Source organism: Boleophthalmus pectinirostris, unplaced genomic scaffold (genome assembly GCF_026225935.1).
Source record: "Boleophthalmus pectinirostris isolate CB_2022bp ecotype Guang Dong unplaced genomic scaffold, ASM2622593v1 HiC_scaffold_21, whole genome shotgun sequence".
Taxonomy (NCBI): domain Eukaryota; kingdom Metazoa; phylum Chordata; class Actinopteri; order Gobiiformes; family Gobiidae; genus Boleophthalmus; species Boleophthalmus pectinirostris.
This window is the reverse complement of record NW_026571175.1, coordinates 21,097,086-21,110,824: the sequence shown is the minus strand read 5'-3', so window position 1 is coordinate 21,110,824 and position 13,739 is coordinate 21,097,086. Positions and strand designations below refer to the sequence as shown.

The 13,739-nt window shown below is 37.5% G+C and overlaps 1 protein-coding gene across 2 annotated transcripts in view; it reads left to right on the top strand.

Moving 5' to 3' along the window:
• The window catches only part of LOC110167210 (dolichyl-diphosphooligosaccharide--protein glycosyltransferase subunit STT3B), a 183,455-nt gene that overhangs the window by 142,631 nt on the left and 27,085 nt on the right, over positions 1-13,739 (top strand). For both annotated transcript variants that reach the window (XM_055157305.1, XM_055157304.1), the window contains exons 8-9: positions 7,101-7,149; positions 9,722-9,876. In XM_055157305.1, coding sequence (XP_055013280.1) covers positions 7,101-7,149; positions 9,722-9,876 — 204 coding nt within the window. The remainder of the gene's footprint in view (positions 1-7,100; positions 7,150-9,721; positions 9,877-13,739) is intronic.

Here is a 13,739-nt window from a genome sequence, read left to right as displayed (position 1 = left end):
CGTTACACAGTGCACCTCTAAGCAAACAGAATATGTGTGAATTGAGCTGATTCAGTAACTGTCTGAAAAATAGCAGCCACATCTTTTTCCTTTTCTATAAGATATAAGCCTCTGTATTATTTTGGGTTGAGAGCTGCAGGCGCTTAATTCTGTGTAATATTTTATTTATATGGGGAGTCAGTTAGCGGAGGTTCCCCGGTGCGTTTAGTTGCACACACAACATTTTTTGGGAAAACTGCTGCTCAGTTAAATCTGGCTCAATTCCTCCATCTGCTTCACAAAGTGTTAAAATGCCTTGGCTCAGTATTGGTGGATTAACAGCCCATTTGGCAAGGGTCAACTGGAGAGAGGGAGGTTTGTCATCCAGTGTTAGTCATTAGAAATCCTGTTGTTTTTCCACTAGAACTGCACAAATTGATTAGTTAGATTTAGAATGTATGGCATGGAGTAATAGTATAATAGTATAATAGTATAATAGTAATAGTATAATAGTAATGGTATCAGCAATAGTATTTATGGATTTACAGATGACAAAAAATAGAGTTCTAAAATCTTAGACCTGCTTTAGTCCTGATTGGTCCTGGTTTAGTCCTGGTTAGAGATAGGTTGGTCGACACATCAGGCTGATATTTTTTTTGCACTTTTTATCTTAAGGCCACCACACACTACAGGATTTTTCCATCTTAAACATTTTTTAAACATTCGACAAAAAGCGCACGCCACAGATGAGGAGAATCTTATGAGATTTTAAATCCCCGATCATTAAAACTACAACGGGATATGGCTGCATGCTACAGGCTATAAAGTTGTGAATGCACCTCGTGTCTGCTGTTTCCTGTCTGCAGTAAAACGACTCGCTTTGAGAGTGTTCAAAAGATCAGAGCACTACACTTCTAGTTTAGATACAATTCAAAACAGTTATTTGTGAAATGTAGTGCAATACTTCAGATACATGAGTTTTAAAAACATAAAAAATTGGCAAAAAAATACAGAGGAAGTTGAGTCACTATCGCTAATCTGCAGCGTCACCTCGATCCGTGCGCTGTGTAGATGTAAACAAAAACACATGAGGAACTACTCTTGCCTTTTTATTTTCAAAGAACACCTCAAACTGGATTAATAGTGCTGTTTTGTGGACTGGATGCCATTATTTACGGAGGACAATTTCTATGGATAATGTGGGTGAGACGCTGCAGTTTAAATTTACCATTTTATGAGAGGTGAGTAATAAAGTCTTGTCATTATTTCTGCTATTTCCCAAGTTTGTATCTTGCGTTTCTGCGTCAGTTACTCTATTTGTCCCTGACGCTTTGTTTTATTGGCTCTTACTGTAGCAATGCTGATTTTTGGTGGCTACAATATATGACTGAGCCGCTCAGAGAGATGACCTAAAATCACACATGATACAAAAAGTTGGGCCATGCCGCCCTGAATTCAGGGAGAAGCAAATTGCAGCCAAAATCGTGCAAATTTTCCTGTAGTGTGTGGCGGCCTTTACTGCCTGTCATAAACCTCCAGCAGAGGTCAATATTTTGTTTAAATCAACAAGCTGCCTAAAAATGTGTATAAAGCTTCATCTGAATACATTTCCATGCAGGACACTGACACTGCACAAAGCATGACTGAATTGCAATTTTACCCAATTTGTAGTAAAACAAGGTCATGGATTAGTTTGTAATTAAAAAAACACACATTACACATTTGGGCAAATCAGAATTTGCACAGCCAAAAATATCCACAGCCCTCATCAGCCATTGGTTTCTCTTAATTCTAAACAATTAGTATGGACAATGGCCATAAAAAAATCCGTTGATTTCTAGTCCTGGGTTAGCGCTGGTTTAATCCTGTTTTAGTCCTGGTTAAGACCTGTATTAGTCCTGGTTAAAAGTGAAAGCTGCTTTTGGGTAGTTTTAAGATACAGTGTCATTAGAAATCATTACATACCAGAAGTACCACAAGTCAGAAATTGAACTTGCAAAATAGATTCATTCTTGTAGAGCACATTCAGTCCTAGATTATGATTGAGCTCTAGTTCAGTCTTGGTTTGAATCAGATTTAGACCTGGTTTAGACCTGGTTTAGACCTGGTTTACAAGACCTGTATTACACAAGAAACTAATCTAACAAAATAGATGTATTCTTGTAGACAATCTTCAGTCCTAGAGTACATTTGAGGTCTACTTTAGTCCTGGTTTGATCCTGGTTTAATCCTCTTCTAATCTAGTCTCGCTCTCAACCAAATTTTAAATTTCTATAGGGACTGCATTTGGCTAGATTAAGCCGTACTCATTGTTCTGGTTTTGACTATATTTTATTTCTGATCCATATTTCATTTCAGTCCTGGTTTATCCCCTCAAAAGCCTGGTGTAACGTGCAGAATTCAATGAGCGTGTTTGTATTGTAGTGTCAGAAAATCAGAGCCAGACTCCAGATTCTAAACAAATGGGAACGGGGTGAAAGTTGAGCTGAAACAGTTGGACATCGTGCAGTGTTTTTTCAGAGATTTGTTGTTTTGGCCTCTTTGAACCCACACAAACATGCTACGGTGTACTGTATATGAGCCAGTCTTGTTGTTCTACTGTTTATTTTCTGTTCTGGAGATGTGGAAGATTTAAACACTTGATTAAGACTTAAAGGTGCACTATGTAGCTTTTTGGTTGGGGCTCTGTCTCCTTGTTTGTTTCTATGAATGTGTCATTGCTCTGCCTGGAATGTTCCACAGTATGACATTAAACAGCTCTACTTTACATTTATTAAATCACAAGTGGTTTTATAGCTCACAAATACCTAGAAAAACTGGCATTATATCTGTGAGTGGGATCTGCTCTCCACAGATCTGAACTGTAACTTGGTCTGATTTTGTCTCCATGAAGGTAGAAAGGTTTAATACCATACAGTGAAACATTCCAGACAAAGCAATAACGTCACCATAGAGAAAAGCATTTGACGGATTCTCCATTAGAAAAGTTACACAATGCACCTTTTCATTAGTTGGCTATTAGTGTCCATGTTTATGTCAGGAAATATAAATAATTATTAAGTAAAGGACATGATTTTGACAGGGCATAGTAGCTATTATCTTTAACTGACCTTATGTATGAGATTGTATTAAAGATTAGATTCTTGGAGTGGACCAAACCGAAAGGCAAAGATAAGGTATAAAAATAAGTTTAAATTTAACAAAGTCAAAAAAGAGATAATTTAACAAAGGCTCAAATTAGGTTAATTATGAACAAAAAAAAGTCAGGCCCAACTCAACTTAAATTCAAACTGAACAGAACCAAACTAACCCAACCAGACAAAGGAACAGGGGTGTTTAAATACCCAAGGACCAAGTAAAACTGAACACGAGGGGTGAATTACACTAAATAATTAACTAAAACTATTAACTTCATCAAAGTAACAAGAAGGCAAATAAGTGTAATACCCCCCCATGGGATAACCATTTTGCATTGCCCAAAATGTTCATCTCAACATCTCTCCACAGATCTAAACTGTGACTTGTCCACATGCTTATCTCCTTTGATATGTTTAATGCCATACTGTGAAAAATGTCAGATAAAGAATAAGATCTCCATGGAGACAAGCAGGTAGCAGACCCTTCACCTTTCAAATGTCCTCATATTTCCAACTACATTTCAATAACCACATTCATATTTTTCTTCACAGTTTGGCCTAAACATAATTACTGAAAGCCCAAATTGTCAGACACACTTCACACACTGACGCTCTGTGCACTGACACATTACAACAAGCTGAACTGTGATTGGTCGGTTGTCTGTGTGGTCCATCTGGCACTGGAGCTGGTGTCTGCTCTCCTGATTGAGCCGTGAGAGTGGGTTTGGGGAGGTGCCAGGCTTTGGTCTGTCAAGCTTTTTCATCTCATGAAGTCATCCTCAGTTCCTCCATAGTCGAGCAGGTTTAAACTCAAAGCCAGAGATTGATCGGTTGGATACGTTTCTATACATCACGGCTGGGCTGTCTCTTCCACCTCTGATTCCACAGTGTCTCTATAATCTCTGTTTACTGCCCTTTGGTCAATTTAAAGGTGCACTGTGTAGATTACAGTTACTTGTCTCCATGGAGAGGATGTTATTGCTTTACCTCCAATATTCCAAAGTATGGCATTAAACTTTTCAATCTCCATACTACAAACAAGAGACGCTACCAGGCCAATTTACAGAAGAGATGACCCCACTCACAGTAAGAATGCTGATATTTTTGAGCTATAAAAATACCCATAATTGAATAAATACATCGTATATACATTTAATACCATATTGTGGAACATTATAGGTATAGCAATAACATATCTATGCCCCAACCTGAAAAGTTACGCAGTGCACCTTTAAAGTCTTTCTTATTCTGTAAAGCACTTTGAATGACTTTGTGTGTGAATTGTGCGATACAAAAAAAACTTGCCTTCATGCATGGGTGAGAATTTTAGCTTGTAGGTGATATTTTGATCTTATTTTTTAGAACAGCACAAAAACAGTGTTAGAACTTTTACTCTTTTGTGGAGCAATGCATAAAATATAAGCCATTACAACATTTCTCTTAACTTTTTAGCTTTTAGCCATGTTATAACAGAGGTTCCTCATCATTTGCTCAACCAGAGTTTTAGTTTGATTGAGGCATTTATGTTTGAGTCATACTGTATTGTTCAGACTTTGAGCTTTGAATTCTCAAAATTTTTCTTTTTCGCCTAAAAACCCAGCAAAATAATTTATGAATTTTACAGTTTATTACTAAATGTTATTCTTAGACATATCCAAATGAGCACTGTGAACTAAATCTATGTAATCTATTATGACATTTTTCAGTTACCATATTTTAACTTTATATCACAGCATTCACATACAAGCTTACTCAAGCATTAATGTTTTAATAACTTATGTCCCATTTAGGAGTAAGACCCTCATCCCATGTTGCTCTGAATACCACCAAAGTAATCACTGTTGTAAAGTGTAATGTGTGTGATTATCATTTGAGTCAGTGTTTTTCTCCAGGCTTCTGAGTGACACTTTTGCTGGTTCACTTTTTCTCCCTTGAGCCCTTTTGTGCCTATGAACATGAACAGAGCTGGACTTATGGAGCTCTTGTGACTTGTAGCCATCAAAAATTGTCCCTTGTCAAACTCAGAAATTCTTACATGTGCCCATTTTACTGCTTTTAAAACTTCAACTTCAAGGACAAATTGTTCACTTGCCACTTGTATCCCACCCATTAAAGGTAGCCATGATAAAATAATCCATTATTTTTAGCTATTGTTTGTATTTATAGTGCCTTTGATTGTCATATGAATACACTCAATAGAAATAAAAGTGGTCTTCATAATAATATTAACAGTGTTTGTTTGTGTCATGTGTTAGGATTGAGCCCTGGAGCAGCATTTAAACTGAAATATTCCAGATCAAAGCTTTAGTGAAAAAAGACATTTGTTTTCACATTTGCTGCTTAAATGAGCCACTTACATTTCTAAACAAGTCTAAACTGCTCATTAAAACAGCAGCCATCCAGCACACTAGAGCTTTGACAGGTCTCTCTGGCCTCACAGCAGACATGTCAGTCAAAATCTAATCTCATTTACGTACTCTGAAGCTATGTGTTTACACATTTGTGTAGTCAGAAATCTGTGACCCCAATACAGTATGTTTTTATGGGTTTCTATAAACAGAAATATTATATGACATATTTGGATTTTGTATATTTATTTATGTATTTACTATTTATTTGTAGTTTAGACGTCTTTCTTTGAAGGTGCACTGTGTAACTTATGTTTTTGTGCTTATTTCTGTGGAGATGTGACAACTCCTCCTGGAATGTTCCACAGTATGACATTAAACAGCTCAACCTTACATATATTCGATTACAGGTGGTTTTATAGTTCAAAAATATCTAGAGATACAGGCATTCTGACCATGTGTGGAGTAGCAAAATTGCAAGAGACTGGTGTCAAATAAGGCATATTTATAAGTAAAAATAAAATATAGAAATATGTTGAATGCCATAATGTTTTACATTCTAGACAAAGCAATAACAAAACAATCTTCCACTAGAAACGTTTCATAGTGTACCTTTAAATCACATCTTACACACTTAACAATGTCATCACTTTTTTTAACATCTAATATCTTGTATCAGCATATAGCAATATAGGAGTTGTTTGAATAATTCAGGCTATAAACAGAGCTGTATACTTCCAGTTACATTAAACATTAGGCAAGGCAAGGCAAGTTTATTTGTATAGCACAATTCGTACACAAAGTAATTCAAAGTGCTTTACAGAATAAGAAATACATTAAAATCATAATAAAAACAAATCAAAACATAAATAATCATGAAGATTAAAATAAAATAAAAATCTCATCTCATCTCATCTGAGGCTAATTAGAGTTGTAAATATTGCTGTTTCAATAATTATCATTTTCCAGCCAGGACTGAACCAAGTCTTAACCAAGTCTTAACCAAGTCTTAACCAAGTCTTAACCAAGTCTTAACCAGGTCTTAACCAGGTCTTAACCAGGTCTTAACCAGGACTTATCCAGGTCTGAACCAAGGTCTGGGCAGAGGTCTGGGCAGAGGTCTGGGCAGAGGTCTGGGCAGAGGTCTGGGCAGAGGTCTGGGCAGAGGTCTGGGCAGAGGTCTGAAGAGAGTCTGGACAAATGTCTGGACAAATGTCTGGACAAATGTCTGGACAAATGTCTGGACAAAGGCCTGGACAAAGGCCTGGACAAAGGCCTGACAAAGGCCTGGACAAAGGCCTGAACCAAGGCCTGAACCAAGGCCTGAACCAAGGCCTGAACCAAGGCCTGAACCAAGGCCTGAACCAAGGCCTGAACCAAGGCCTGAACCAAGGCCTGAACCAAGGCCTGAACATTACATTAAAAATAGAGGCAACTTAAAGCTTAGTGGAGCTTTAAAATGGTGATGAATGTTTCACTAATAATCTTACAGCAGGCTCAGTGTTCTTGCTCACAATATCACTGCTAGAGCACAGCTTCGCCCTGGGGTCTGGGTCCATATTATTCCTTCATTCTTCAGGTTTGAATGCAGCTGTAAAAGGCAGGCTCTTATCGATCTTTTAATTTTTTTTCCCAGGTTACATTGCACCATGGAGTGGCCGTTTCTATTCGCTTTGGGACACTGGGTAAGTGCTACTCACCTTAATATTGTACTTTGAGATCTTGAAGGGTTTACAGATGTTTTCACCAAATAAAATCCTGTTCAAGTGTTTTATTGATGAAATCCACTCTCATATGTGTCATTTTGTCTTTTTATTGAACAATTTTGTACCTGTATTTTAGAGCCCTACAAGATAATTGGATTAGTTTGGCAGTTTCAGTCTTCTCTAAACGCGCATTGCTTCCGGAGTTGTTTATATATACACACTTTGAACAGAATCCCACTTTTTAAATAAATATTGCAAATCAAATTGTAAGCGCAGTACAGAAAATCACAATTTTCTAAATCTTTCCTATATTAATAATTACTTCACTACATATACATACACTACATACTTGTAATTTTGCTTCTTTTTTTTTATTTATTTCTTTTTTCACGATTTTAGTAGATCAGGTTTGTATCTTAATGGAAATAGAGATTTTTTTGTTTTTACTTCCAAACTTATTAACAAGATAGATGCAAAAGTACAGATGCACAGTACAGATTGCACAGAAAGATTTTTATTACTGTAAAACTTCCCTTGACACTTTTTATTATTACTTATTACTTTTTATTATTTAGTTTTATTTACATTCTTAGACTAAATTCTTCCTCCCTTGCACTCTGCTCATGTGCACAACGCTCTCCTCTTACTCGCAGCAAACTTATCAAATTCATTTAATCAAACATATTGTCTAAAACTTTTGCTATTTCGCTTTCTTCATTCTTACTGGGAATTTAGACTGGTTAACAGTTTATAGCCTGCTCGATGGTCCATGCTCTGTCCATGGAGCTGTTTTCTTCCTGCGTTAGCTAAGGGACAGCATGGTTACCCCTTTCATTAGTAAAAGTGTGTATTTTTGTGCAGTAATAGTCCTAGGTTTATATCATACATGCCTTCTTATCACACTTTACTACCACTGTATGTTAATAAGCATTTCCAAAAAACAAACAAACAAACAAAAAAACGTAGATGTAGGCTTAAACTTCATTGATCCACAATTATTTGGACAAAGTAGCTCACATATCACAATATAATACAATAACAAAGAGCAAAAATAGCAAGGGACTGGTGTCAAATAAGGCATAATTATTGTATGTGTACACGAAAAAAGAAAAAAAAAAAGTAAGTATTTGGGCTGTATACAAGAGGTGGTAAACTCTTCTCCTACTAGCACTGAACCTTTAACTTTCTCTAAGTATAGATTTGTCCCACTTTCGTCTCCTGCCGGCACCCAGGGTTTGATATTTCGGTGGATCGATGCCTCCTCCAGTGAGCTGACTGGGGCATTATGGGGCCTGTTTTTCCCTTTACCTCTGGAGCTACACTTCCTTAATTCTTTAATGCGTTGCACACTCCTTCTCACAGCTGTAATCACAAAATACCTCAGACTTCTCACACCAACTCAGAAATATTGGGTCCTTGATCTGAGTAGACCAAGGTGAGCACAAATCAGGATCATATGAAGGCTAATAATATCAAGCACTGAACCAGATCTGGATCTGCACTGAAGCAGGACTCATTCAGATTTAACCACTTTTTAATCTATTTGGCCAAACAACATTTAATATACTCTAAGAGCTATTGTACAGTCCACGAGAGAGGCACAGAGAAGACAGAAACTGAGTACTTAGCCAGAACTAAACCAAGACTAAAAGAAAGATCTAAAACACATTTGGCTGAAGGGATGAATAAAACCAGGATTTAAGCTTATCTGTAATGGATTACAGTGTAGGACTGAATTTAACCAGGTCTGAACCAGGATTGAACCAGAACTGAACCAGAACTGAGCCAGGTCTGAGCCAGGTCTGAGCCAGGTCTGAACCAGGTCTAAACCAGGTCTGAACCAAGACTGAACCAGATCTGAAGGAGGACTTAACCAGGACTTAACTATGAACCAAGTCTGAGCCAGGACTGAGCCAGGACTGAACCAGGACTGAGCCAGGACTGAACCAGGACTGAGCCAGGACTTAACTATGAACCAAGTCTGAGCCAGGACTTAACTATGAACCAAGTCTGAGCCAGGACTGAGCCAGGACTGAGCCAGGACTGAGCCAGGACTGAGCCAGGACTGAGCCAGGACTGAGCCAGGACTGAGCCAGGACTGAGCCAGGACTGAGCCAGGACCAAGTCTGAGCCAGGACTGAGCCAGGACTGAACCAGGACTTAGACATAGACTAGACAAACTGTATTCATCCACAAGGGAAGTTATTGGATCAGGACTGAACCAGGACAGAACCAGGTCAGAATCAGGATCAAATTTGGACTAAACTGCCTTGTCACCAGATCTAAGCAGGTTCTAAAATTTCACTTCGAACTGCTTTGAAAATATGTCCAACTGTATTAAAACTTGTGTGTAAAAATCTCCAGAAAATTGTCGACCTGGGATTATGTACAACAGACTAATTTGTGTTTGTTTGTTTTACCACAAGGGAGATCGAATGATCTCTGTGCTTCATAATTCTTTTGTTAATCACTGGCATCTATTGTATAATTTGTCTCCAAACTCCCAACACATTTTGTCTCACATAAATTAACCAGTGTCTGTGTTTCTCAGTTATGCTAAAATCCACATCCCGATCATCGCGTCAGTCTCTGAGCACCAGCCCACCACCTGGGTCTCCTTCTTCTTTGACCTGCACATCCTGGTTTGCACCTTCCCCGCGGGGCTCTGGTTCTGCATCAAAAACGTCAATGATGAGAGGGTTTTTGGTGAGTAAATCAACTGAGAATTGGTTTAGCTCCAATCGAAACTCAAAGACTCATATAAAACTATTTTCTGATGTATGATGTTATGTTGTTTCCTCATCAAAAACATAGAGTTGAATGAGATGGATGAGAGATTAGAGTTTCATTCACACATGTTTAACGAGCAAATCCTGCATTTTTAAGATGAGTTCTTAAACAGAAAACACTTTGTTGCACCTTGTGATGTCATGTGGTGATACAGGAAGAGCTCCACTGTGTTTTTAAATGCCATACACTTTCACTAGAATGTTTTGGATAATTTTAGACCTGGAATTGCAAATGAAGTAAAAGTAAAAGGTAGCTGTCAAGTTGAAAACTACAACTTCATAGCATCACAAGGTGAAACAGAATTTTGAGCTTTGTAGATGTGTAATATACTGTAGAATTATTCAGATGTGTGTGAATAAAACAAAACCCAACTCCAGGAATGTTTTTGAGGAGCAACATTATAACATAGCATAAAGCTCCATTTTGTGTAATGTAGGATCTTTAAGATATTTTTGTCAATATAATGTAAAATGTTGTGATAAAATGGAAAATGCGTCTGGTGTCCTCTGCTGGCAACAGCTTCAGTGACAAGGTTTCGTAACTGCCAACTACTGGTAAACCTCTCCCAAAGCAAAAAAAATGTCCCCATCAATATAATTGAAAATATTCCATTTTAACTTTGTAGCTGCTGCTGTACTAAAATCATTGTCCAGTACTTTGGCGATTGCCCTTTAAAAATGTCATTATTTTGTTAGAGAAGCTGGGACCACTTTTTATGCAGAATCTATTAGTGAGTGAATACATTTTCCACTGGACAATAAAATTGAAAACCAAACACAGTGGATTTTCTGTAATAAAAATGTAAAAGTGCTTTGGCTGAAGAATATACCTGTACACCTGCGTCCACAGGTAAATTCTCATTATAATTTGGAAAACCACTTTGAAAGTTTAATGATCTCTTGGTGTACAAAATATTTATTTACTCTAATTATGTTGGTAGGTTTCCACAGTTTTGTCGATTATCTGAAAATACTGTAAATAATGAGCTGAAAGCTGAAAGCTCTCTCAGTTAGCAGGTTTGGTAAATGCATAATTTCTCTAATTATATTTTGGCACAAACAAAGTTGATGGATTGTGTCAGAATTTAGTTAACAGCTTCAAAACTAAAATTATTTGTGGTGGCTGTTTTGTTTGTCAATATTTCATTAGAATCATATGTGTTCACAGGGAGAAGTTAAAACGCTGTAGACTGTACCTGGGATACAATTTTCATCAGACATGAATTATTCATGAACACATTTGCATATGCAACAATATTGTGATCTAGTCACCAAATGTACCAGAAAACAAACACATTTTGTCAACTCTTACACTAGATTTTAGGCTTCACTTCGGACAGAAATCTCATTTCTGATCTGATCTGATTATTACAATAGAAAAAGAGCATGTGATCATTTAATAAGACATAATTACAGTCTATTTGATATTATGTAAAGCCTGATGGACTTTTTGCTGAATTAACTGTTTATATTATATGACTATAGTGGTTTGATTATTTGTTTTTTTGAGTACGTATTCTTACAGAGTAAGAAAGATTTACATTTCCTCTTTTCTGTCTGATTATTACAATAGAAAAAATGTGTGATAGTTTAATGAGACATCACAATAATTATAGTCTGTTTGATATTATCTAATGCTTATCAGTCTTTGCGAAATTAGTTATATTTTGTGAAAGGAAATGGCTATGTCGTTTTTTTAGAGGAACAGAGTAAGAAAGATTTGCATTTCATTTTTTAGCTCTGAACATATATTAGTATGCATTGACAAAGACAGAGACAACATCATATCACATGCTACAAATAAAGTTTTATTGGTTTGTCTACATTCCAGAAGTTATCACAAAATCATAATTCTTATTTTCTGCTGGCTGTGTTTTTACAGTTCTCTCCAAGTGTGAAGGACAAACCTCTACGGGCCTATAAACCAGGGCAACGCCACTAGTTTTTGTTCAAGAAAATAATTCGATTTTGTTGCAGAGATAAAAAGTTTGTTTAGCAACCAGAAAAAGCAGTGCATGATGGGAAAATTCTCAGAGTAAATTTTAGCATGTGTGCAGACAGTGCAAAGAAGGACAAACTATATCGGTCTTTATTAAACTGGTATTGGCATTGATCAGAGACGGACCAGGTCAGCACTTTTCAGAGGTAATAGTGCGTGAACCCTTTGTGTGTGTTTGAACATCTAATTTATCTTCTCACATTTTGTCCTGATATGAACTTGCTAAGGAAGATGAGGATTTCTGTTGTTTTTTTGGTACCATATTTATAAATTCAGATTTAAAAGTTTAATCAAAAAGCAAATTAAATATGAAAGTTGTAGGTAAGATTATTCATTAAACTGTTTATAGTCAGTATATAAAAAAGCTGGTTTTGATGGGAATAGCATCTGGTGTAAAAATATTTTCTCTCCAGCAGAAAAGTTGTATATTTATTTTCATTCATTCTATATTTTACCAGCCAAAACATTAAAGGTCCTATATTAAGCAAAATGGATTCATCTGAACTGTAAGTCATGTTATAATTACCTCATCAGTAGGGGTGGCACGGTTTACAAAATTCACAGTATTGCGGTTTTCAGTTCGGTACGGTTCTTGTTGTAATTTTTTCTTTTTAATCTTTAATCTCCAGAAATATACTTCATCATATGCTATGTTAGCTTAATTATCCACAATTTAGGATACAGCATTAAAAAAGTTCAAAAATTATAGTTAGTAATGTAATCATGCACAAACTGAATTTGACTTGACTTTAAGCACTTTATTACTGGACATAGGCAGCTGTTGTGCTTCGGTGAAAAAATGTTACCACCTTCCTAACCCTCCTCAGGAGTAGGGATAATTGGTTTAGTGAGATTGCACTCTTGGCTGCAAGGTTAGGGTCTGGCTCCACTGCATGCGGGAGCGTTTACGCCCATAACCTTACAAAACCACAGCCGCGTGTCAACGTAAAGGCGGCTTCACCGGCAGCTGCAGCAGGACATACATGCGCAGCACTGGCTCTGTGTTTGTCAATGGGAAAGAGGATCAAACTTGACTGGGCACGTTTAGCCATTTGTATCAGGTCCACAATGAAACTAACAGCTGAACCGGCTTGTAGTTACCTTCTGTACAGGCTGGCCACGGAAAACGCAAGGATTTCAAAAGTAAATTTTAAAGCACTTATTAACATTCTTTCTGGACCTGGGCTCTTTCACATGACACAGAATTGCCCCAGGACTCAGAGTAAATGCACAAATACAACAAAAAATTCATGCTCTCTGTGTATTTTGATGGACATACGCGCCTACGCTCAGGTAGATCATCAAAAATTAGGATGGATCCTATTTTCTGAAATCTATGTGTCTATGTGCAGGACACACTGCTCCATACGTGCGTCTAGCGTGTACAGTGGAGCCGCCCTCATTCACTTTCCATGCATTCTAAAAGGTACGCGTCCAAAAGTTGCAATTTTTACGCTCGCATATGGCGAAAATGTGCCCGGTCAAGTTTGATCGGATTTCCCATTGACAAACACAGAGCCAGTGCTGCTCGTGTACGTCCTGCTGCAGCTGCCAGTGGCGCTGCCTTTGCGTTGACAGCTGTGGTTTCGGGAGGTAACGACATGGGCACATCCTCCATCTCCGGGCGGCCCTCTTCTTTCCTACTTGCCATTTCTACACGTGACACGCAGCACCCACCCTCCACACCTCTTCTTTTGCGCCAAAGCGAAACAAGTCACATACGGGCACAAGGCTACAATGCGCAAGCTGGGAACTGTGGAAACCGTACTGTATGCACACAA